General features: G+C 42.4%; 1 protein-coding gene across 1 annotated transcript in view; it reads left to right on the top strand.

Annotated features, from left to right (window-relative positions):
* ADGRB1 (adhesion G protein-coupled receptor B1) overlaps positions 1–20,996 on the top strand; it is a gene marked incomplete at both ends in the record, with an annotated part of 208,435 nt that extends 187,439 nt beyond the window's left edge. Inside the window, 5 exons of the mRNA XM_082044888.1 lie at positions 587–641; positions 4,734–5,413; positions 6,398–6,433; positions 7,793–7,897; positions 20,799–20,996. Of these exons, the coding sequence (XP_081901014.1) occupies positions 587–641; positions 4,734–5,413; positions 6,398–6,433; positions 7,793–7,897; positions 20,799–20,996 (1,074 nt within the window). The remainder of the gene's footprint in view (positions 1–586; positions 642–4,733; positions 5,414–6,397; positions 6,434–7,792; positions 7,898–20,798) is intronic.
* Between the last annotated feature and the right edge of the window lie 4,633 nt (positions 20,997–25,629).

Genomic DNA, 25,629 nt, shown 5'->3' with positions numbered 1-25,629 from the left:
CTTTAGAAAAAGAGATTAACTCATACTGGGAAAAGAAAGGAGTTTCATTTGGCTGTACAGAATGCTTGAAAAAGTTATTCAGCCTTTGTGCCTGCAGGGACCATTGATTTTATACACTAAGAGTTTCAAAAGCAGGGACTTGTTTCCACTTCATGTGACTTGGTGATAGATCACAGGAAAGCCCAGTGGGTATGAAGCATTCACAACTCTCATCCCCAGATCGTTTTAATGAGTGGAGGAGAATCCATTTAGACTATATGTGGGGTGATATATCCAAAGCAGATCAGGCTGGGAACCTGTCCCCTATTTTTAGGAATGCACATAAACCTGTTCTAGAAATTAGCATATGGGTGAGCAGATGAATCCAGCTGAAAAGCAATGTTACAGTTTTAACACTGCCTGGGGTACAAAAGCCACAGGTGAGAACAAGCGGTGTGTTTGCCATGTTCCAAAGCCCGAGCAAAACCTTGTTCTTCCACTCTTCTGGTTGTGTCTGCACTACTAATTAAAGTGAGTTTTTGCATTTTCAAAATGTCTTCCCCCCACCACCTCCTTTTGACCACGACCTGTGTTCTCTGTCTTTCAGACCGATTTTGAGAAGGACGTGGATATGGCTTGTAGATCAGGTGAGCACATCACAGGTGAGAATCAACAAGTGACCTGGTTTGGGGATTGAACTAGGCCATTTTTTTTACCTTTCTGTTTTATTTGTGTGTGTCTTAGTGGCTTGCATGTACTTTTGTGTGCTGCCCTTACTCTCAACCCTGGCCAAAAAGAAAGCAAGACCCTTAATTCTCCCTTATGCTTTGCTTATCCTATTTCCCTTTAGCTCTCTTGACCTTTTAACTAAGATTAAGCCTGCCTCCAAGATATTATTTCTTACCTGTGGCCCATGTAACACAATGGCAGAGAAGCATATCAAGGAAGAAGAGATTGGCTCCATCTCTTCCTACTGTGATCTTTTTTTGCTTTAGCAACTCCTGCCCAAGGGGGTCACACCAACCTCTGATGGCTCTGTGCTCAGGGGAGGTGTCTTTGAGAAGGTCTGGAATCTGGAAAACCTTCCCACCACTTTACCTGGCTCCATGCACACTTCTAGTGCAGTCGTAAGCTGCCAGTACATATGGAGTTGGGTCAGGTCTCTCCTCCATTGCCTTCACCTTTCTGCTGTGTGTTCAGTCACACACGTGCATTTTGATCCCGAAATTCTGCATGAGTTGACAGTTCCTTTCTCCAATAACTCCCTTTTCTCTTGCTCCCCTGGGGGTGTCTGTGCTATCTGGATTCTCCTTTGCTACCTGTTTGTCTCTGTAGATTTTCTCCTCTCCTGGTCCTGGCATGACTGACCATTTGGCTGGGGATTTTTTTCTCACCCTTTGTAGACACTCAGGCTTTAATTTACCCTCCTAGACTTCTCCCCTATCCCAAGCAAGAGACTTACTAGCTTGCTTGGCACTTGCATCTGATCCACATCTTCCAAACCAGGATCTCCCCTAGCCAAGGACAGTACATATTGTGTGTTGAGTTACCATCATGGGAAATTTATTTTTCTTTCCTTTCCTTTTCTTTCTTTCTTTCTTTCTTTCTTTCTTTCTTTCTTTCTTTCTTTCTTTCTTTCTTTCTTTCTTTCTTTCTTTCTTTCTTGCCTTCTTGCCTTCTTTCCTTCTTTCCTTCTTTCCTTCTTTCCTTCTTTCCTTCTTTCCTTCTTTCCTTCTTTCCTTCCTTCTTTCCTTCTTTCCTTCTTTCCTTCTTTCCTTCTTTCCTTCCTTCTTTCCTTCTTTCCTTCTTTCCTTCTTTCCTTCTTTCCTTCTTTCCTTCTTTCTCTCTTTCTCTCTTTCTCTCTTTCTCTCTTTCTCTCTCTCTTTCTCTCTCTCTTTCTCTCTCTCTCTCTTTCTCTCTCTCTTTCTCTCTTTCTCTCTTATTTTCCTTCCTTCCTTCCTTCCTTCCTTCCTTCCTTCCTTCCTTCCTTCCTTCCTTCCTTCCTTCCTTCCTTCCTTCCTTCCTTCCTTCCTTCCTTCCTTCCTTCCTATACACAGCTACCTGTTCCCTTCATTTATCTTTTTTTGTTATCTAATCTATCATTTATTTATCTGCTTCTAATGTGTTTATCTATAATTCATCTCTTTCTCCCTATCTTGCAATCACTTATTTATCTCTGTCCTCGGCTGTCTGTCTTGCTGTACCTGTTATTTATGTATTTCTATCTCTGCCAACGTTTATCTCTGTCACTGTGTTTCTGTGCATTGTCTATCACTGTCACTGTCATTTATTTATCTAATATCTATCTATATCTTATTTATCTTTTCCTGTCCCTCTCTCTGCCTCGCTCCCCCTCCCTATGCTTACCACAGTCACGGTATATTTATCTCACTTATCCCTGTAATATCTTATTTCATGGTCTCTTTCTGTCCATTTATCTCTTTTCAGGGTCTGTCCATTTTTTTTCTTTCTGTTTCTCTGTCTCACACTCTCTAATCTAATTTCTAGCTGCCTCACTCTTCTCGTCCGTCTTCCTCCTTCCTTTTTGACACCAAAGATCTCATTTCCAAAAAAAAATCATGTGCGAAAAACATGGCATGTGAGACCAGATCTGACTTGAATGCACACTCAATGAACATACATCCAGGCTGGGCATTGTCATACACACCCAGCTACACAGCTGTTTGTTGGAAACCAAGGCAGATCCTGGACTCCTATAATAAAGGAGCCTTTTTGGATTTGTTACCGAGTTTCTTGCTCCCAAATCGAGCTTCCCAGAGGAAAGGAAGGAGCTGATTGTTTTCATATGACTTCAGGGCAGAAGATCCCAGATCAGAAGTTTTTTTTGTTGATGTCTGCCTGAAGAGATATTTCTCCTCTGATAAAGTGCTGTTAGTCGGCACCAAGCTAAGTAGTTGGTAATGGTCCCTATTTCAGAGACCCTTCTACAGGATGCATCATCCTACGAATTCTGCTTATTGAATAATCAAAAATAGAAATCTTTCCATTGGTTTTTGGTTGTCATTTCTCCTGGAGCCACCAGCTTCTGTGTTTTGATGGATTGGAGGTATGCCTGATACTTCTCATAACCTCCTCCCTTGAGTTCACTGTTAGGACCATGTCTGTGGCTCAGCTTTGAAAGCTCACTCCACTCCATGCTTGAGGATTGCAAACCTCTCCAAATCTACTTTCTGCATATGAACATGGAGAAAATCCTGAATCAATAAACCTTAATGACTGTCCCAAATAAATGGTTTGACTTCAGTAACATCTTCCTGCAGTGTATGCTGTGAATACACTGTAATGCTCTGATTCATCCTAATCTGTCCACCAGCAATGTCAAGACGACCACAGCTGCCATAGTTACAGCCAGTGTGTTTAGCTTTAAAACCTTTTTAAAAGTTCTTTTATTGTCCTTGGATCCTTGTCATCCTGCCATGTCCGCTCTGTAGTCTTTGAGGGGAGCTTTGCTCTTCCAGCACCCATTACTCTCAGTATGAGATGGCAGAAAACTTAGTGTGTCCGCAGTTCCATGGGATGTCTATATCATGTCCTGCCTCTGTCCCAGGTGGAGCAGCTCGATAGTATCAGGTTACACCAAAGATCCTTTTCTCTGGTCCATTGAGAAAAAAATTGGTAAAAAACCTTTTTTTTTTTTCTTTTTCCTTCTGAGATGGGTGAAAGGGGGACATTTCTCTCTCCTTTTCAGTGCTGAAATACTGGGTAAGTAGCTTTCAGTCCTGCACCACTCTGCTCCTGCCCCACAGTTTGTGATTTTCATCTCCTGGAGACATTGAGGCTGATGTCATTATCATCCTAAGATCTTTGTTGCAGCCTGAAATCAACTGAGCAATAGATTTTTGCGCCTAGAAAAGGAACAGATGTCTTGTTGTGGGCAGTGTTATGTGGGAATGAGTGTCTGTGTGTTCTTTATATACCTTCTAATTGGCATGTTCACCTCGTCTTCAGTTTGAGATTTGCTTCTCCTATTAAGGAATATTCATGGCACTCCTGTCTTTCCTCAAGGGAAATTGAGAAACACTAAATAATTAGCTCTCACAAAGGCTTGGCATGATTACTAGAATGTAAGTTTTTTTGGAGAACAGTTAGAAATTTATAACAAAATGTGGTGTATTTTAAAATACAAAATTATTGATACTGAAATTCTTCAAGGGAAATGAGCAACCTGAAGCAATTCAACAAGGGGTTTTTTTAATTAAAAAAAAATTAAAAATACATTTGAAATCATTGATAATGCTGCATTTCAACTATTTTCTGAATCAAAATAATTTTTGACATGAAAGCAACCTTTTATTTTAAAGAATTCTACATCTCCATAGGCTAGTAATATAAGTATTTTGCACATATGTAAGTGTACTGCATTTACTACATATATACATACAAGTATTTGCTTTTCAGGATATTATTATCAATGTGATAATATATCTTGGCCTACTTGGGAGTTTTAGCCATGATTGTGTAGGAAAATTCACATCAAAGAGAACTCTCTTAAAATGAGAAAGTTTGTTGTTTTTTTTTCCTTTTGTAGCTTTTGCTTTATCTTCAGTATCTTGGATTAAAAAAGAAAGAAACAAAGAAACAAAGAAAAAACAGTATAAAACACTGTTCTTCCACCATAGCCTCTTTCTGAGAGGTCCAAGAGAACATGCTGGCATGGTGTGACTCTGGTAGGTGTGTTGATGTGTTAACAAAAACCTAGGTGAGATATTAAGGATACTTATCTGTCTCCCTAGTGCTGAATAAAGACATCACCACCTGCAGGACCTCAACCATCACAGGAACATTGAAGCGTCCATCACTGCCGGATGAAGAGAAATTGAAACTCAATCACCAGAAGGGGTCATCAAACTTTAATAGTCTTCCAGCCAATGTCTCCAAGATGCATCTTCAGGGCTCACCACACTACCTGGGGGCCATCAACCTGAATGAGTTCAGTAATCACAGTCTCACTCTGAAGAAGGACAAGAACCAACCACCTAAGTCCATCTACATATGTGATGGGGACATCTTCAAGAAGTTGGACTCAGAACTCTCCCGAGCTCAAGAGCAAACACTGGACACCAGCTATGTCATTCTGCCTACCAACACATCTACCTTACGGGCCAAACCACCCAAAGATGAGAGCAAATACAGCATCAATATTGACCAGATGCCACAAACACGACTCATCCACCTCAGTATGGCTACTGACCCAGGCTTTGTTGTCAAGAGTCCTCCACGGGAGCCTGTAACCATGACATGCACTGAGGTGCAAGGTTCCCCCATGATACAACAACAGCAGCAGCTGGCACCACAAAATATCCCCAGTGAGTCACAGATTCCCAACAGCCTGTGTGACACAGGTGACTCAGGGAACTCAGGTGTGGTGTCCAAGAGTGAGACCGTCTCCACCCTCTCCATGAGCTCCTTGGAGGTAAGCATGTGAATTACTGTATTGTTCTCAGCCCAAAAATGATGCCTTGATGGTGGCTACTTCAGGTGTTTCAAGAGAAGCACCTTACACCAAATGCAGCCCGCCATGCAGTGACAGTATTATATTTTCATGAGGGATCACTGGCATATGATACTATTTTGTAATATAATTATTAAAATCTTTCATGACTTCCAGAGATGTGTTCCATTGCCGGATAAACTGTCTTTAGCCTTACAGGCAATGTAAATTTCAATAAAAATATTAGTTTGTCAAAGACTGTTCATTTTAATGCAAGGAAGATGGTTTACATTACCTCTTCTCCTTCTGTGTTCTTGCTCTCTTTCTGATTTTGATGGCTTCAGTCATCAAATAGATGAGAAAGCCCTTGTGATTGCGGGTGTAAAATGTCCCTAAGGCATGCCCTATAATGTTCTTAGCTTCAGAGGGGTGGCAGAGGTCTTGCATAAATACAGCCTCTCCTGATCTGTGGTAACTCATTACATGTATTAGCACATTTTCCTAGACCATAGATCTTATGCTGATGTCTGGTTTTGCACTTTCCAGCATCTGTGTCTTTTCTTCCCTATGATGGTAGAGAAGAGGTCTCAGCCATTGCTGTCCAAACTTCAGTCTTGGCTGAGCGGTGCTCAAAAGCTCCAGCAGATGAGCTGATTCAGCCTCTGTGATTTCCATTCACAGAACCACCTGCAAGCTTATCACTAGGACAGAGGCTTGAATTGGCCAAACTCCCATGCTTCGTCTGTGCTCAGCCCTCATTGGTGCTCAGTGTGTTTTGGTAGGGATCACTCTAAATGGCTGGCAATTTCCATCATGAAGAGCCAGAAAAACATGTCAAAGTGTAGGAAGAAGAAAAAGGCAAAGGACTCTCCCTATTTTATCTACTGTGTGTTTGAGTTTGTGCCCACTCACCAGCATCAATGCCTTACTAACCTCTGCTCATCTCTTTTTCTTTTGAATACCCAGAGGCGGAAATCCCGGTATGCAGAGCTAGATTTTGAGGTGAGTACATCCCTTTATGAATGTGTTTGTTTGTTTGTTTGTTTGAGGGGTAGGATGAGAATGAGAAATGCTGTTTGTTTGTTTGTTTTTTATTCCTGACACCTTTACAGAAGTGCTGCCTTTGTTAAAGAGCTTCTTCAAGGGTTTAAAGATGATGGGCTAAAAGGCTTGTGCTGGATGCCTGGTAAAGGTTACCTTCTGCAGCTAAACAAATGAGTGGTTTATATTGGTCCATGCTTAATTTATGGACCAGTAGCTTCTGTGTAAACATCTGTAAATCAAGATTCTACATTGGTTTGCCCTACATCCTTCTAGGCAGACCTATCCTTCCACTTCAAAGCTGGCAGCCTATTCCAAAACAGCTAAGCTGACACTTCAGGTTGGTCCCAAACTATCCTGGAAAAAAGGAGGCTGAGGAGAGACCTTGCTCCCTACAGCTACCCGAAAGGAGGTTGCAGAATGGAGGCTCTTCATCTATTTTCCCATGTAGCAACTGACAGGATGAGAGGAAATGGCCTGAAGTTGCGCCAGGGAAGGTTTAGATTGTATATTAGGACAAAATTATTCAGAGAAAGGGTTGTCAGGCATTGGAACAGGCTGCCCAAAGAAGCAGTGGAGTCACCATCCTTGGAGGTGTTTAAAAGACATGAGGTTCTTAGGGACATAGTTTAGTCAGAGTGTTAGGTTAATGGTTGGAGTTGATAATCTTTAGGGACTTTTCCAATCAAAATGATTCTGTGATTCTATTTGAGCCACCTTCTCTGATTATATATCACTTGGCAGAACACAAAAAGCCATATTCAACATGCTTTTACATGAACAGAGAAATCCTTATAGAAATTAGTCCTGTCTCTCCTTCTGAGCAGTAGAAGGTAGGACTGAAGTGCAGAATGGCCAAAATACAAAGAATATAAATTTGTGGAAGAGTTTCTGATGAAACTTCTTGTACCCAAATTCTGCTTGTTTGGGTAAGCTCTGAACACATTTGCAAAGAAGACACACTCAGAACAGAGTGGGCATTGGGTCAGGTGTCAGTTAATGAGGGTCAGCAAAATTTCCTAGGTCTAGTTGGTAGAGTATTGCCAGTCAAAAACAGATTATGCAGCATAAACAGCTGGCAGTTGCAGGTTTATGGTAACCATATGGTCAAAAATTAGTCTTTTCACTTTGTCCCATTATATCATCCTGAAAATAAAGGCAGTGCTACACTGGGTCCTCAGTGAATATGAAGGTATTTTAGGCTCACCAGATTGCACCTTCAGGGAGACAGAGGGACATTTTAATAATGTATGTAACTTTGGGGGGAAGACTTCTTGTTTCTGTACAGCTGCTGACCTGTGTCACTTGTGTTTGCTTCAGAAAATCATGCACACAAGAAAACGTCACCAAGACATGTTCCAAGACCTGAACAGAAAACTCCAGCATGCAGAGAAGGAGAAGGAATCTCCAACAACGGACAGCAAGGTGAGTCAGACACTTGCAGAACCATCATTTGCTAGATCTCTTTAGTGCCAGCAGGAGCATGGGAAGAAGCAGGAAATTTTAGTAGCACTCATTGAGTGCTTTACCTTGATTTTCTGCCCGTGCATTTTGCCACAAGCACATGTGCACCACACAGGACATGAAGAGTCACAGAGGTACCATTAGCTTATCTACAGAGTGGTCAGCAGCTCAGAAGGAGAATGTCTGTCCTCATGTCTGTTTGTGGTGAATGGCATCTGTGTTGTCTTGTTAGTCTCTTCCCTTTGTCTGTTCTTGTCATCCCCATTAAGGTCATCTCCATCCGCTCGTAGCTAGCAACTGGAAGCCAGAAGAGCCTTGAGGTGGAAATGGGAAAGGAGAGAAGGTGGGGACAGCAGGAATCTTCTGTCCCACTTGCAGGGGTTGTGTTGGAAGCCAAGGCAGCAGTGTTGGGCATAGTTATTTAAGAAAGCCACTGCAATGGGATTTAAGCTGTGATCACTCTCTACAGCTACCTGAAAGGAGTTTGGAGCATGGAGGGTGTTGGTCTCTTCTCCCAAGTAACAAGCAATAGGATGAGACAAAATGGCCACAAGTTGTGCCAGGGGAGGTTTAGTTTGGATATTCGGAAAAAATATCTTCAGGGAAAGGGTTGTCAGGCATTGGAACAAGCTGTCCAGGGAAGTGGTGGTGTTGTTATCCCTGGAGGGGTTTAAAGATGTGTAGATGAGGTTCTTGTGGACATAGTTTAGTGTTGGACTTGACAGTGTTAACAGTTGGATTTGATGATCTTAAAGGTCTTTTCTAACCAAAATTATTCTATGATTCTATGGTGGCAGTAATTCTTGGGAACTTCATGCTAAGTATTTGTGGCAGTTGATGAGCATATACACGACTTTCCTCCACAGGAGCAAGCTGCCAGAACAAGAAAAGACTTTGAGGGAGGCAGTCTGAGGGAAGGACCTTGCAGTCTTTCAGAGAGGCAGATATTTGGTACTAGAAATGAGTATCAGGAGCCTGTGTAGTTGGCGACATGGATAACACAAATAAGCAAAGGCAGGATGATGTGTCAGCCCATTAGGTCTGCTGGGGAGGAGACAAAAGGTTGCAAGGAAGTATATCAGCTCCAATAGAAGGGAAAAACAAGTAGCAGACCCAGGCCAGCAGTAAAAAGTTAAATTTGGGTTGTACCTCTACTCAGGAGAGGGGCAAGGTGAGCTGTTTGTGACATTCCCAGTTGCTTTTAAGCAATGTCACATCAGGGATGCACAGTCACCTGCAGAATGGCCAAGACTACACTAGTGGAGCTTATTTTGATTGGAATCCCTTAGAGGCAAGACCTGAGCTGAGAGGGTGATTAAACAAGAGGCTTAGTTTGGTTCTTTATGGAAGCAGAGCCCTTCAGATCTCACAGCATTGCTGTACTGAGTTCCAGAGATGTGGTCCCAGCAAATCTTATTTTTATTGTGTGTGACAAAGTGTCATTATGGACTGTCCAGTGTCACAGAGTGAAAGGAATAGTGAATCTAGCAGTCAGGTTCAGATCAGAGAAGCCTATGTTTGCCCAGAATCACAAAGCACTGAATTCCATCTCTCTGCTTTTTTTTTTTTTTTTTTTTACCCTATTATTTAAGTATGACACAGCTGTAAAATCAGAAATGCTTAAATACCATGTAAAAGCTAAACTGTAGCATGTTTGCAGGAGAGTTTTATGCATTGACATGTTCAGGGCATTTCAGAAATGCATCTGTCTAGAATTAAAGACGCCAGTGTCAGCATCAAAAAGCTTTGAATTGCTGGAAAGAAGCTGTGGAGGTGGCCTTTGCCTTTTGTCTGAATCTTTCTGAAGTTGGGATTTTTTCTTGGATGTAACCTGAGAGGGCGAACTTGCAAAGATCAGTATTGACAAGTCAGTAGTGGGTATTGGTTTTGCAACATCCAAAGCAGTACAAAGAGAAATGAATAGCATTCCCCCCCCGCTTTTTCTACCATTTGCTGCTGGTGACCCCTTTGGAAATCATGTCCCATCTTCAGCTTGTCCTGAGAGGCAAGCTGCAGATACCAGGGATTAAAATATCAACAAAAGACATTTTTATCTTTTAAGTATGATGAGGTTATAAAATGACGGAGTATTTCTTCTGGTGTAAGTGATAAAACTAATGTTAGCATAAGTCTGTCTTTCATTTTACATTGAAGAGCATTGTAGACCTGTCCCAAACTCTTCCATGATGGACAAATCCGAAAACATTTACTTCACCAGCAGGAAACTCCTTGCTTTGGGGGCATGAACAAGGTCATAAGGATCCTGGAATACCCCTGAACCCCTTCAGGTGTAGCATCAAAGAACTGAAGGGATCTTTACTGGGTCAGGTCCATCTGCCTGCATTGCTATATCTTTGATTTATCTTTTAAAGAAACAACCACAAAGTCAAGCTACCAAGTCTCTCTCCATCCCTGGTAGTTTCTCAGCCTCTCTTGGAAGCATGTCTCATTGTCCTCAGTCCTTTCCATGATATGATGCTTTTTCTAATCCTCTTGCATTTCCTCTCCTCCTTCAACTCCAAGGTCAGAAAGATGCTGCTGAGGCTTAAAGTAAACGCCTGTATAGGACAGAACTCAGTTGGGAATTCCTAGGAATGGTGCTGGCCCTTTTTAGGGATTGTTTTGGGGGTTTGTTTTTGATGTAAATGCTAGTCCTCTCCGTACTTCAGTGCACTGGCCAAAACTGATTGCTCCATCACACTGAACTCTCTTATGAACTACTCAAACTATTCTATTATGCTACAATTCTGTGATTCTATGATTGTCACATTTGAAGGAAGCACCAATGGAAGAATGGAAGAAACATATCTTCTGTCTCTTTATGAAGAGGGGTTGAAAATTCAACCACCAAATGTGTTTACTGATGAGAATTTTCTTCAGTTTCAGCGGTAAAAACTTATTTTTAAGGGGTCTTCCTCAAAGACCTGACGGTTTGTACCCACACATATATTCCTTTTCTCTATGTATTCTGACACATTTACACTTTGGATAAGTAATACTGCAGTGTATACTTGAAAGATAAAGAAGACTGTCCTTTGCCCACTGTCACAGAGTAGTTACAGGCAGAGCTGGAAATATCACAAAATCATCATAGAATGCTTTGTTAAAGATCTTCTAGTCCCAGACCCACTGCCATGGACAGGGACACCTTCCACTAGACCAGGTCGCTCAAAGCAGAGTAAAAGGGTCTCAGTCATTTGTGGCTTTATGAACTAATCAGGGATGCAGACACTGTTATCCAAAGCTAACTTGTCAGTGCGGGGGAATCAAGATATCAGTAGACTGACATACAGCAAGATCTGATGACTTCAAGTTGAAAAGTCATTCTTTTAAGGCACTAAAAGATCTCTGTATGACCTTACCATAGGTTATGGTAACTTTTCTCTCTCTTGCAGTCTTCACATTCAGATTAGGCAAGGAAGATGGAGATGATTTTTGAAAAATCAGCTCTTACTAAAAAAGGAAGTTACAGGCTTGTAGACAAGACTCCTTTGCTGCTGTTATGATGGAATCTGGGGCAGGTTATCTCTGTCCACCTGAAGGGACTTTGAATCTAGGGTATCTCAGGAACAGCTGGGATTACTCTGCTCATCCTTCTCCCAAAGGACTTGCAGCCAGCCTATGTGTTGAGGTTGTACACTGTTGCTCTCCCACTTTATCCCAGAACAAACTGGAAGCTTCTGTAGACTCTGAGCAGAAAACTGAATGAGCTGTGTTTGTTGAATATTTATCTCCTAGAGAACTTATTTGCAGCCAGGAAGCATCAAAGGAACCAAAGACTTGGAGACAATCACAACAGGATTTGCATTAAAAAAACCCCAGCCATCCACACCACACCTCCTAAGCAATTAAAATTAAAAACTTAGTGTCCAGGATCCACCAAGCCTTCATTTTTTAAAGTTACAATAAGCAGTGAGTAGCTTGTATAGGGATCGTATATATGTCTTTATAAGAGCTTTAAGGTACATTTTTCTGCCTAAATGGATGCGTATTGAAACATTAGTTTGGTTCTTCCTTCCTAATCTCTTCCATCAATTTAAATTATTCTTTACCTATGTGATTGCTGGAAAAAAAAATAATAAAATAAAATAAATGAAGATAAAAGATAAACTATAAAGGAAAAGAGAAATCCCATTGTTGGAAACCTTACTGCAAGTTTGTTTCTCCATTTAAAAGTCTGCCCTTTGCCTGGCAGACTGTAGGATCCAACATGCAATTTTGTTTCCCTGCTGCCTCCTAAATACACACACTTCTCAAGGTCTAAATTGTTGCAGCTGGGAGCTCTGCACATTAAAGCAGGGTAGCGGCTATTTTCAAGCTACTTTGTACCACAGCGGAAATACTTTCCTGTGCAGATCTGTAATGTCACCGTAAAGCAATTCCAACACTGCTCCTCCCTGTGAGTTAATTGCTAGAGAATTTCCACTGCTTGGGCTGGACATTGGGAGGGGTTGATGTGCTCTGCAACAGCACGGTAAGAAAGTGAAGGTTTTGCAGCCATTAAAGGAAGCGAAAGCTTTGTTTCTTCTATGCTTAGCACCAGCTTTGAAAGCGATGGAAGTGACACTCCTGCCTTCCCCCTCGACAGGAGTCCTTTGATCCAGCTCCATTAGAGAAGTTTGAATCACATACATATTCCTCTCTTGTTGGCATCTGTCTTTGCATTCATTTTAAACAGTGGCTCTTTACTTGTGCCGAGGTCAGCGAAAGTCATGCCAAACAGAGCTCTGCAAATTTCCAATTTTCTCATTCTTGTTTATTAGTGAGTTACTACGTTCAGCTTTCTGCAGCTCAAATGGCTTTTGCTTTGGCTGGAGCTCTGTCCTGGAGCCCACAGGATCTGATTGTCTGTTACTCAGGTCTCAAACTCAGTCCCATCTCTCTGTTGGTCCTGAAAAAGCATTTGCTCTGAAACCCAGTGGAAAAAAAATACAAAGAAAATTCTTTCTGCCTTTCTGTTGCAACCTTTCAGTACTTAAAAGGTGTCTATAAGAATGATGGGGACAGACTTTTTAGCAGGGCCTGTTGTGATATGACAAGGGGTGATGGTTTTAAACTAAAGGAGAGGAGATTCAGGCCAGACATGAGGAAGAAATTTTTACAATGAGGGAGGTGAGACCCTGGTTCAGATTTCCCAGAGAGGTGGTGGATGCCCCATCCCTGGAGACATCCCAGGCCAGGCTGGACGGGGCTCTGAGCAACCTGATCTGGGTGAAGATATCCCTGTTCATGGTTGGACTGGATGAGCTTTGAAGGTCCCTTCCAACCCAAATTATTTTGTGATTCTGTTCTATGATTCTATGACATTTTCTTATGTCCTTCTAGACAGTGTTTCTGTCTCGACTACTCACTTTGTCTTTTCAGGCTGAGATTTTTCTTAGGTTTTCTCTTTGGACACCTGGAGGATATATCCATTCCACCAGCACTTGTTTTGGCATCTAACAGAGTAGTGAAAAAGAAAGGAATATTGATCAATATTGCAGCTCATTAATAGTCAGGGCTGTGTGTCTCTCTGACATGTTCTGCTGCATGGCAGAATTAATTCACTTTCTTGGTGACTACCTGTCCTTTTGCCAGCTGACTGGGGAGCTGGCAGCCCTGCTCCCAGGTGGGAAAATTTGGCTCCTGTCCATGGGAAACTCATTTCATGGGCTGAGGCTGGGGTTGGAAGAGCATGAGGAGTGGTGGTTGCATCAAACTCAGGCTCATTCTTCACTGAGGAATTAAAATACTGGGAAGCTGCACCCCTCAGGCTGTCATGCCTCTGCAAGGAAAGCTCCACTTATGGGTAGGGTGTCTCCTCTGTGCCATGTGTTTAATCCTCTTTGGTAACTGGCAAATTTCAAAAGACCTATTAGGGTAAGTTTTATAGTAAGGAATGCTACATAAAGTATAATAATTACTGCAATAAATTCTGTTATGAAAATGATGTCAAACTTTAATTCATCCAGCCATAAACCATCTGTCAGCTGTCAGGTGTCCAAATATACCATCAATCAGCAGTTCACCTCCTCCTGTAGATTATCTGATACCTCATGTCTCAAGGATCAGGCATCAGTTACTCTCTATTGCTCAGAAAAACATCTTATTCCCCATATCCTCTGTACCAACAGTCGGTTCTTGCCATGCCTTTTGAAGCCAGCCAGCTATCAGTTGTTCTAAAACTGTGCAGTGGCCACCAGAAGACTGAAGTTCCTGTATGTTTAGGCTGGTTAAAAAAGGGCTTTATAAAGAATCATGCTTTGGGTACTCTTGGTCCCCTTCTGGAGTCCCTAGGTGCCCCTGTGAGGCATGGGACAACCTTGAATGATTTCAGCATTTTGGGCAACACCCAGTCCTCCATGTCTACCTGGTGAAGTGTACTCTTGAGTACACCATAAACATTGTCCACAAAAAGAATGGTATGTTAACCAGATGAATTAATGGCAAAATAGCTTGGAGAACAGTTTATTCTGCATGCTGGTGGGACCATGGGCTTTTTCTAAAACCTTGAGGCAGAAGATAGTTTATGAATCAATGAAAATAACTCCTCAGGGTCTGTGAAAGACCTTTATTCGGTGCCTGTTCACCTTCAGCTGTTCACAGCCTCACTAGACTTTGGCTCACAGCAACCCCTGCAGGTTAGACCATCTGAACTTAAGAGGATACAGAAACAGAAGATATATTTTTATAACCCAGTAAATGCTGGGTATTTCAAGTTTCCTAACTGATTTTCATCATTACAATCTAAAAACACAAATTCTTTCTTCTTTTTATAAAAAAAAAATGAAATTCTGAACAAAGACAGCCACTTCCTTTTATTTTGCTTTTCTCCTAAATGAAAAAAACAAAAACAAACAAAAAACCAAAACAACAACAACAAAAACAAACAAACAAACAAACAAACAAAAAACCCACTTATTTTTAGTTCAGTAGCATAAAATGAAGAAAATCCAGCTACTTGTTTCAAACAAGGAAAGGAAAATTTATCATTCTTTAGAAAAACAAGACAGCTTTCCTATTTTCTAATCACTTTTCATCGACATTGATCTGAAGATGGATTAGACAATGTGAGCCACATTTATCTTTCAGATTCCCTGCTATATAGTCTGAATAACGTCATTCCAGACCCAGAGTCATCAATGTCATGGGGAGAGACCATTTGGGTCATGAAATATCCTTCAAGCTGACATTAGCAGCAATGAAAACAGCATGGGAGTAGCTAGTTACAGGGGAGTTATCCTGGAGTGCTCTGTAGAAATCACTGATGTGCTCATCAGGTTATAAAAAGTAGATATATATTAAAAAAAAAAAAAAAAAAAAAAAAAAAAAGGCAAGAAAACAAACACAAAAAAACACCAAACAAAACAAAAACACTACAAAAAATAAAAACAAACACAAGGAGATGCAGCTTGGACATTATATCATGTCAACAAAAGTGTGAAATGAAAGCTGCATCTTAGAGCAATCAGTCAGTCTCCCGGCCCATATGTATAGAATCATAGAATAATTTTGGTTGGAAGAGACCCTCAAGATCATCAAGTTCAACCATAACCTAACTCTACAACTAACCCATGTCCCTAAGAACCTCATCTACATGTCTTGTAAACACCACCAGGGATGGTGACTCCACCACTGCCCTGGGCAGCCTGTTCCAGTGTCTGGCAATGCTTTCCAGGAAGAAATTTTTCCCAGTAACCAATCTCAAACCTCCCCAGCACAGCCTGAGGCCATTTCCTCTCATCCTATCACTTGTTACTTGGGAGACGAGACCAACACCCTCCATGCTCCAGCCTCCTTTCAGGCAGTTCAGAGATCAGAAGGTCTCTCCTCAGCTCCTGTTCTCCAGGCTGAACCCCCCAGGTCCCTCAGCCGCTCCCATCACACTTGTGCTCCAGCCTCCTCCCCAGCTCCATTCCCTTCTCTCAACTCGCTCCAACACTTCAAGGGCTTTCTTGTCATGAGGGGCCCAAAACTGAACACAGGATTTGAGGTGCAGCTTTACCAGTGCCCAGTACAGGGGGACAATCACTTCCCTACTCCTGCTGGCCACGCTAGTCTTGATGCACGCCAGGATGCTGTTCGCCTTATGCAATACACTGGTGCTGCTCCTAAGCCAAAGAGATGCACTAGGATCCAGTTATTCTGAATGAAGCCAGCATGGACCTTTGATGGCAGCAGAGAGACAATGTACAGAAGAACCCATGGTAGGGAGATACCTCACTTCACCACCATCACCTTCCCATAGTCACCATGAGTCCAGCACAGGTGACTCCTTGCAGTCTGACAGGCATTGGAACAGGCTGCCCAGGAAAGTGGTTGAGTCACCATCACTGGAGGTGTTTAAAAGATGCATAGATTAGGTTATTAGGGATGTGGTTTAATGACAGTGTTAGGCTAACCGTCTAGCTCCATGATTTTGAAGGTATTTTCTAACTGAAATGATTCTGTGGTTAGCTTTTTTTGCCACTGCATCTTAAATGTTTTTTGTCTCAAATCCTCTCCCTCTGCCTTGAAGATATGCAGCCAAAATGAAAGCCACGGCTGAATGAAGGAGACTCTGAATGCCACCAGGGTGATGAAGACCTCCAGCATGCCATGAATGGCAGATTTTGCCTCAGCCTTGGGTCTGGGCACTCCCTCCCTTCCCACCTCTCTGCCAGGGCATTCTGATTTGCTGTCCTGGCACCAGGCAGGAATGAATTAAGATTTCTCCACCCCTACAATGGCCAGAAGCTCGTGGGCTGTGTCAGGCCAGAGTAATGGCTCTGTCTCTGTGAGTTACTGGCAGAACATTCTTCACTGCTTTCAGCTCCTGTCTCGGGCCATTCCTGGCTGTCTCCAAGTCTCCAGGCCCTGGGCCAGCACCAGCGCCTTTTACAGCCAGATTACACAACCCTCTCTCCAGGTTTTTTCTTCTTTTCTGTGCATTAGTCCTGTCTGCAAGGATTGTTAAGACTCCACAATAGGGCTGGAGGAAAATGCCAGAGTTGAACTATGAGCCCAGTGGCTGTTTCTATATGCTGTTCAAGTGGCCAAGACCCAATAAAAACCTTTTCCATATGGAGGGAAAAAAAAAAGGGAGCGGTTCCCAGAAGCCTGCTACCGATTCCCAGGGTGCCTCTTGCCAAGAGGAGAAGATTTTCTTTTGTCTCCCAGCATTTTTGCCAGAGCTCAGCCAGGCTGATTGTATTTAGTGTATTTGGAGATCCGACCAGGCTCTGAGTTCTTCTGCACCCATACTCGGTTTTGCAGCTGTGCATGCAGCTCTGTGATCTGCTGGTGCACTGTGGTGTACAGCTGGTGCATTCCACCACTGAGAGAGCACCTCTGCTCCCATCATCACTGGAGAAATCTAATTACTTGCTAAGAACTGGTAAACTAAAAGCAAGCCTCCTCTTTCCACTTGCTGGTCTCCTGAGGCTAACTTTTCATCTTCTAGATGTGGTAGATGTCTTTGGAGTCACTAAACTTGCCACAGTCATAGCTAGATAAGTTACCACACTGATATTTGAGATAGGAACAGCCATATGGGGTCAGACCCCAGGCCAGTCTGGCCCTGCCTCCTCTCCATAGCAGAGTCTAAAGCATCTTGGAAAAATGAAAGAACAGGACAACCATGTCGTAACGCATCCTGACAAAGATCCCCAAACCTCCAGTAATTTGTGCTTAAAGACCCACGGATGCAGAATGGTGTCACTTTATTTCATAGTACTGAACAGATCTTGCTTTTCTAAATGTTTCCACACACTTTTCATAGCTTTGCAAGTTTTAAGCATCAACAGAGAGCTGTGGAAATGTGGTTTGCAGCTCAGATGGGCACTGTGTGCAGGACCAGCTCCTGGGCTTCAATCTCAGCCAAGCACTTGTTGGTGTCTCATCATACTCTATGGTTCTTGTGTTGAAGAGATGACCCATATCTTCAGTACTTTGTTCCTACTGTCAACAAGCCACTGAGAATTTCATAGACCTCTTTCATATCCATCCATAATCTCTTTTCAAGACTGAAATGTGGTAGTCTGTGTAATCTTTCCTCCTACAGAACACGCTCCTTAACTTTGTTCATGGCTGTAAAATGTCCACCCTTATCACTTCCCCTATATCCTTCTATCAGGAAGTCAATGGAGAGCACATAATATTCCAGATTCAGGTGTAGAGTGGAGTTATGCAATGGTATAGTCATGTTTTCTGTTTCATTCTCTCCTTCTTTCTATATTATCTACTCTTATTAACTGACAACATTTAATGTCTGTCTTTTATCGTCATTGAATAATTACTGGAACCCTTAGGTCTTGTTGCCCAGTGACACATCTATCAGAGGCTATTTCTGTAGTTGTTAACTCATAATTTATTGTTTGGGGTTTTGTTTGTTTGTTTGTTTGCCCCTCAATTTCTGTTCCCTAAATGTCTTTGCAGCTGCTCTTGCTCAGTAGATCAAAGGCAGCCCATGACAAGAATGGCTCTGAGTTTTGCTGATCACATTCACCGTACGTGATCAGATCTGGGTCCTTCATCCTCACAACACGGAGGATAGGCTGAAGGTCAGGAGCATGGCAGACGGAGGGACTGTTAAAACAGAGATTGGCTGGGAATAGAAGAACCTGATGCTGAAGGTGTCCAGAAATAATGCCATCAAATAAGGGATTTTAATTGAGGGAAAATATGGAATTATTTATAAACTTCGTGCACACAATCATTTGTGTTGCTTTCTGTTTAATAATACAGCTGTGGACATTGGTAACTTCAAAAACTTGTGGCATTACAGCAATTGTGGGACAAAACAAAATATTTTTCATTGAGAAGCGCTATTCTGAAAACTTTTTTTTCTTCGCCTCTTGGGAATCTCTTAGTTTCATTCAGTTTTTTTGTTCTATATGTGCTTTTGTCGTTATGTGTACCTTCTTGCTGCATCTTTCCATGGCACCTAATGGCTTGCAAAAACACTGTAGGAAGCAATTTCACTGCAGCAAGTCTCAAATTTGTCTCTTTAAGACACACACAGAAATAAAAAGTTTTCAGTTTTTTTCTTGTAGTGGTTCTTAAATAAGTTCCAAAATAGATAATGGAAGAAGACAACAATTTTATCAACTTTCCTTTCATACTAGTATTTATCACCATCGTGCTACATCACAGAATAAAGCAAGAATAATGAACACCAACAGCATATGAAAAGCTCTGTGTCATAGAGTTTAATGAAAACCTCAGCTGCAGATTTAAAGAACTGGTTTACATTCTTCTGAACAGTACTTTTCCAAAACTTGACTTTATAAATACAGAATTCTCTTTCAAAAGGACTTTAAAAGAATGTTATTTTTCCCCCTTTGAATTGAAATAAAGATAGTGTCAGAATGTTTTCACTTCACATGGAGAAGACCAGGTTTACGTGGCTCATTACAGTTGGACTTGGTGAGCTTAAAGGTCTTTCCCAATCAAAATGATTCTATGATTCTACGTTTGCTATTCTCTAGCTGCCAGATGACTTCACCTGTGAGCAGCTGCAAGCATGCAGGAGCAAACTTCAAACGTATCTTATTTTTATATTAAGGGTGAGAGAGTGGAAAAGTAAAGTTCCTGGCTTGAGGGACATGATGAAAACTGTGTCTGTAGGGATAATGCTACAGTGTCTTTCCTATCGGTGTTGCAGTATAGAGGTGGGATAAAAAACAGACTTAAAAAAAGTCTCTTAGGTAAGGGCAAAATCAGAAGCTAAGACAGGTGGTTTAGCATGTAGTGGATGGGTATTTAGTTTTCCTATGGGGCTACAACCATCCGCAGCATCCTGGAGTAAGATGATGACACTGCAGTCTACATGTGGCTTCATCTCCCTAAAGTCTACACAATTAGGTGACAGTATCGAGCTATGACTCCTCCTGGGCTGCATGTCACCTGCATGTCTGTCTCCTCGCCTTATCCCCAAGCTTCTTCTGTCCTCATTTCATCCTCCACGCAGCTGCCTTTCTTCCCACCTGCTCATCTCACAGCTACTTTCCTTTCGGCAGATGGCTCGAAAGGGCTCTGTGCTCCTCTTATGTGCAAAGAAGCCTTTTCTCACCCAGTGCTGGAGTGTTTTTTGGGGATAATTAACTGTGAGAAACAGTGTGGGGTGTGTGGGGGGCAAGAAACTTATGGGAACAACTCATTTAAAGTCTTTGCATGAACTCCCTTCATAGACACACTGAAGAATACACCCATTTTACAGACCCTAAGTTCTCCCCAGTGTCTTATCAGCAGAAACATTGAAAGATGGTCTCTAGATTGATATCCATGGTGGGATGCTGGCATGAGACTGGGCTAATGGCAGTTGATAAAGCCTCGAAGGCTTGGTGAGGAGTTGATGGAAATGCTTCCAGTTTCAGAGCAGATGATACAGCCCATCAAACAGCATGGGCTCACTGGCTAAATAGTTAGCATGTTTTGCTGCAATTAAATAGCCTATAAATAGCTGTGCTACATAAGGAATGTATTCACATCTATATAAAATGCAGCCGATGTATGTTCACAAAAGCCTCATTGTAATCTGGATTTCTATGTGGGGATATTCTGCAGAGGGAGAAAAAAAATCTTAAATTCTCATAACTACATTCAGTTTTTTTAGTGGAAATGCAAGTGGCAAAAACTTCAGCTGAAAGCTGAAATATCTAAGCTTTAGGTGATAGAGATAGCCATGGGAAAGAAAAAAAAAATGTGTATTTTCTTCCTGAAAATAGACAGTTTATTCACCAAGTGCAATTTTCATTGAAACACCACTTTATTTTGAATCAGGAGTTTCACAGAAAAAAATGCCTTTGATATAAGAGAAGGAGATGAAAAAATGTATTTGTTGTATGATACTAACTTCTCTTTCTTTCTCTCTCTCCTTTCTTATACCTTCCTCCTCTTGCAGCAAGAAAAACAGCAGACACCAAACAAGAGACCCTGGGAAGGAATCAGGAAAGTCCAGTCCCCACCATCATGGGTTAAAAAGGACATCGAACCTGTGGCACAGTCTCCCCTAGAACTAAAAACTGTAGAGTGGGAGAAAACAGGAGCCACCATTCCCCTGGTGGGACAAGACATTATTGACCTTCAGACAGAGGTCTGAGCAGAAAGGGAAGAAAGGGACTTTTTTTTTTTTTCCAGAAAACAAATGAAACAAACAAAACAAAACCACGTTTTAAAGAAATGATTAAATTAAATCGGAACAGAGCAAGAGAAGTGTTTGGTTTCTTTTGAAACCTTTGGTAAGACAGAGTAACTTTTGTATTGTTCTCAGCAGAGAGGGGGAATATTACTTCATAGAGTATAGTAGCTGTAGGTTCAGGACAACATGTGCTTTCCCAGGTAGGACTGGAGAAGAAGTGAACCTGGAAGAGAGCGAGGAGGAGGCAGAGAGTGGGGAGGGGTTGCAGGGGACAAGCCCTACCAAGATGCTTTTGGGTTGCTGCCACACGCCGGAACCCTTTCTGCTCTGCCATGGGAGGTGTGGAAGGACGCCGAGCAGCCACCATGAAGGGCCAAGATTGAGGTTTGTTTGTGGACCACAGAAGCGACACCAGTGGGGTGCAGCCTGGCCGTAGATCACTGGGGGAGACCCAACCTTGAGGGGAGACCCATCCCTTGCCGATCCTTTCCCCCCACCTCTCTCACACGGGCTCTAAGAAGGAAGGAGACGAGACGCTTGGGATGTTTAAAGCGGTGGCTGAGAAGACATTCCCACTCCTATGTGCCACACCGTGACCTGGCATCGTGGCATCCCCGCAGCAAGTCACCACAAGGCCTGGAGCAGGAAGTGGTGGCATCATCCATGGCTTAGGTGGAGAGGTAAGGTGGGGCTTCCTCCTCTCATCCCTCTACAGCAGAGCTTCTGCACACCCCAAGGAGTGGGACAGGTGCAGGAGGAAAGGACCACCTCCAAAAAACTGCTCGTCTCCAGGGAGAGGGTTGGAAGTGTTAGAAAAACAGACCAATAAGAAGAATATAAGTTTTTTCATTGACTGTTAAATAGATAAACTCAACACAGGCCTTGCAAAATTCCTCTTGGCCTCATCCTTTTTTTTCTGTTATTTTTCCTTGCTTTCGGACTCAGATTTATTCAAAGCTGCCCCTCACTGGAAGGCAGAGAGAGAAACAGGGAAAGACAGATCTGCCGATGTACCTGGAGATATTTGGTATACAGAGATGTTGCCTTAGGACATTGAGACAAACTGACAACATGAATAACGTCCACTTGGAAACAAACAAACAAAATAATCTATTTTTTTCCTTCTTCTTTTCTTTTCTTCAATAAAAAGAGAACTTGAAACCCAAGACCTTTCTTTTCTTTGGTTCTTGTCATTTCGAATGCCTTTCTGTGCTCTAGGACTGCGGAGGCATGGGGTAAGGATGCCACCTGCTGAAGGTGGAAGGCAAGTTGATCCGTGGAAAGTTTGGGATGGTGGGAACACACAGCTCCTGTGCTGCTAGCTTGCAATGTTTTGCTTTGTTTTATTCACTTTGGGCTTCGGTTATTTTCCCCTCATTGGCTCTTCTCCTCCCTCCCCACTGCCCAGAGCCAAGCAAGCAGGTTTGTGGCCCTACAAGAAGGAAGAGGTGAAGCTGGTCAGGAGAAGAGGATATTCCTCATCATAAAATACTGCCTTTTTATTTCACCATGATTTTTTTTTTCCATTAAATATTTCTCAAGGCTATACATATATACATGTTAAAAATAAGGTATCTGCATTTCACCTACAAAAATATTGTGCAATATTTTTTATCATTAAAAAATATACAACTGACATTACATGCAGACTTCATTTTTCTAATCATTCCCAGCACTGTCTGATGTTTGGAACAAATCTTCCAGGTTTGGAGATCTGTGGTGACAAACCTCTGGTTGTGATTGGCCAGATTGTGCCAGACAGCAGTAAGTCTTGATCAGGGTCTGAGTTATCACAGTGGTTTTGGGTGTCTTAAAAAAAAAAAAAAATAAAAACAAAACAAAACAAAATATTTTTAGGAAACATCTGGCAATGGTTACAAGATGCAAAACAATCACTGACCTCAGTTATGCTTCCCCCACTGAGAAATGTTACTTGACAAGCAAACGTCTCTGCTTCCACTTTCCTTTGGGCCACCTGGGTTATCTTTAAGGACAATAGTGTTTACCTTGCCATTAACTGTATTATATGAAGGATGGAAAGAAAAACTTTTAAAAAAAATCCAAATAGTTAAAAATAGGGAAATGAATTGCTTATAAAAACTGTGATATTATTGTTCAATTTTAGATTATTCTATGAAACAGGAAAGCACAAAGGCCTCCCTCAGATGCCAGGTTGTATGATATTGTAATTATTATAATTACACATTATGAATTTTAGCATACAGATATCTTTCTACTGTGTTTTAATTCTTTTATCTTTTTTTCTTTTCCCTTCCCCTGAGCCTGCCCTCTTCTCTCCAACCTCCCCCATTCACCCATTCAGCTCCAGAAAACTTACAGGACATTAACAGTGTTATGTAATTAGAGAGATAAATGTTTGTTTAATAACTGTTGATATTCGACTTTCTCTGCTCAGCTCCTCCGGTTAATTCTGTTTCTCCATGCCCTGCCCCGTGCCATGCCTTCCCCTCCCTCCTCTCTGTGTTCGTCAACTTTTTTTTTTCTGTACAGTTTTCAGAGCACAAAATGAATGTGTCTTATTTCTAATAAAAGAGGTGTAAACTCTAGCGATGTCTGCTTGTTAAAAGCGCCCCTGCCCATGCCCCATGGGCGGTTTGCATTGTGCCCGGGTGCTGAGAAACACCTCTCCTGGATCTGCAAACTGCCACGTTGGCTCTCTATTCTGGAAAAGTCATAGCTTGTGGCCAAACTTGCCCCAATGACTACATCTTTTATCACAGAATCACAGAATTATAGGATAGTTTGGGTTCGAAGGGACCTTCAAAGCTCACCCAGTGCCACCCCTGCCATGAGCAGGGACATCTTCACCAGCTCAGGTTGCTCAGAGCCCCGTCCAGCCTGGCCTGGGATGTCTCCAGGAATGGGGCGTCCACCACCTCTCTGGGCAACTTTTGCCATGTTCTATCATTCTCATTGTGAAAAATTTCTTCCTCATGTCTAGTGGAAATCTCCCCTCCTTTGGTTTCAATCCATCACCCCCTGTCCTATCACAACAGGCCCTGCTGAAAAGTCTGTCTCCTTTTGCTTTTAGCTCTGTAGCTTCTTGACATCCCAAAAAATACGTCCTCCTATGATGGACTTTTCCAGTGCATCAGGAGTTCCATTTTCTGTGTATCTCTAACCCAAGCCTTGGCACCTTCATCCCAACATATGATGTGAGACAATGAATATTTAACACAGATCAAGTAGCTTTACTGGTAGAGGGCAGCAGTGCTAGGATATAGTTTCCAATGGGATCAGGGTGATGCTGATGCTACCTTGCCTGCATGGTTGCAAAGTAAATCATCTCAACTTCACCTGGATTTCCCTGCCACCTCCTGCATTACCAGGCTGCAAGCAGGAGCATGACTCAGTGCACGAGGGGCTTGAGGATATCACTCATGAAAGATGACAAGAAATGAATTGAGCTAGGGATTATTCAGTTATCCTCAAATGGCTGAAATCCTCCAGCAAGAAAATGTGTCCTTATCTCCCTGACTCTGCTGCATCACCTGACTGACAGTTTTTAGGTTTATAGGCAGGACTGCAGGAGGCTTAAGGGGGTCTGGCAAATCAGATCCAAGGCTGCTGCTTTCCAGAGCCTTGATCCAAAGCCACCATGTCCCAGTAGGTCCCCCGATGAAATGACTTATCTTGGCCCAACTGAAATGAATTGTGTGTCCTGAAACAACTGAAATTATGGCAGAGGTGTGGGGTGTCTGGATGGAGGCTCTTAGCCCAGTTCCCCCATGATCCAAACTTTCTTCAATCAGCAGCACCTGCTGGTGAGTCTCAGGGCTTCTCCATCCTTTCTACAGGGGTGTTTCTTGTCCTACATCTCCCATACCATGATTCTGTAGCATTAACAGGCAGAGAGGAAAGACTAAACACCAAGCACCATGTGAAGTGATGGCCCGGAAGGGCAGGAGAGCCCAAAGCTCAGATCACAGCCCTGGAGATCAGAAGGTCCTGCTGCTTCTCATCAAAGGGAACTGGGAGGAAGGAGCACTAGTTCCTGTTGTGTTCATTAGACAATAAACAACAGCATCATCTGAGGTGGCAGGTGCAGGAGGTCAGTGTATGTACAAGCGATTTTGGTTTGCACTGTGGTTATAAGGTGGTGTGGCTGCAAGAGAGGGTCTTGTGATAATTCAGCTTGGAAAGGGCCTCCCGAAGTCATCCTGAACCATCCCATCATCATGAGACCCTGCCTTGCGACCAACCCAGGCTTTAGCCATGGGGCAGAGAAAATCTGTACATACAACATGATCTTCTAAGGAGGAAGCACAACCATTCTGTGGCAGTGGATAACTAGCACATTGCACATGTAAGAAATCGTTCTTGGTTGCTACACTGAGAAAATTTGGCTGTACTGGAAAAATTAGAAGAATCTGAAAACTGAAGAAAATGCAGACCATTTCCCCTGGGCTGCCCATATAGGAAATAGCCCATATGGAGCAAGACACTGATCCTGAAAGATTTGGAACCAAGACAGAGGGCTAACTCTCTAAGATCTATTTTGTGGTTGAAGAGAGTACTTGGGCTCACTACGCTTCTATCTGAGGTGTTCAAGATGAGTTAGGGTGAATCTGGG

This window comes from Streptopelia decaocto (genome assembly GCF_964273445.1).
Source record: "Streptopelia decaocto genome assembly, chromosome: 2".
NCBI classification, from domain to species: domain Eukaryota; kingdom Metazoa; phylum Chordata; class Aves; order Columbiformes; family Columbidae; genus Streptopelia; species Streptopelia decaocto.
This window is presented reverse-complemented; position numbering and strand designations above follow the sequence as displayed.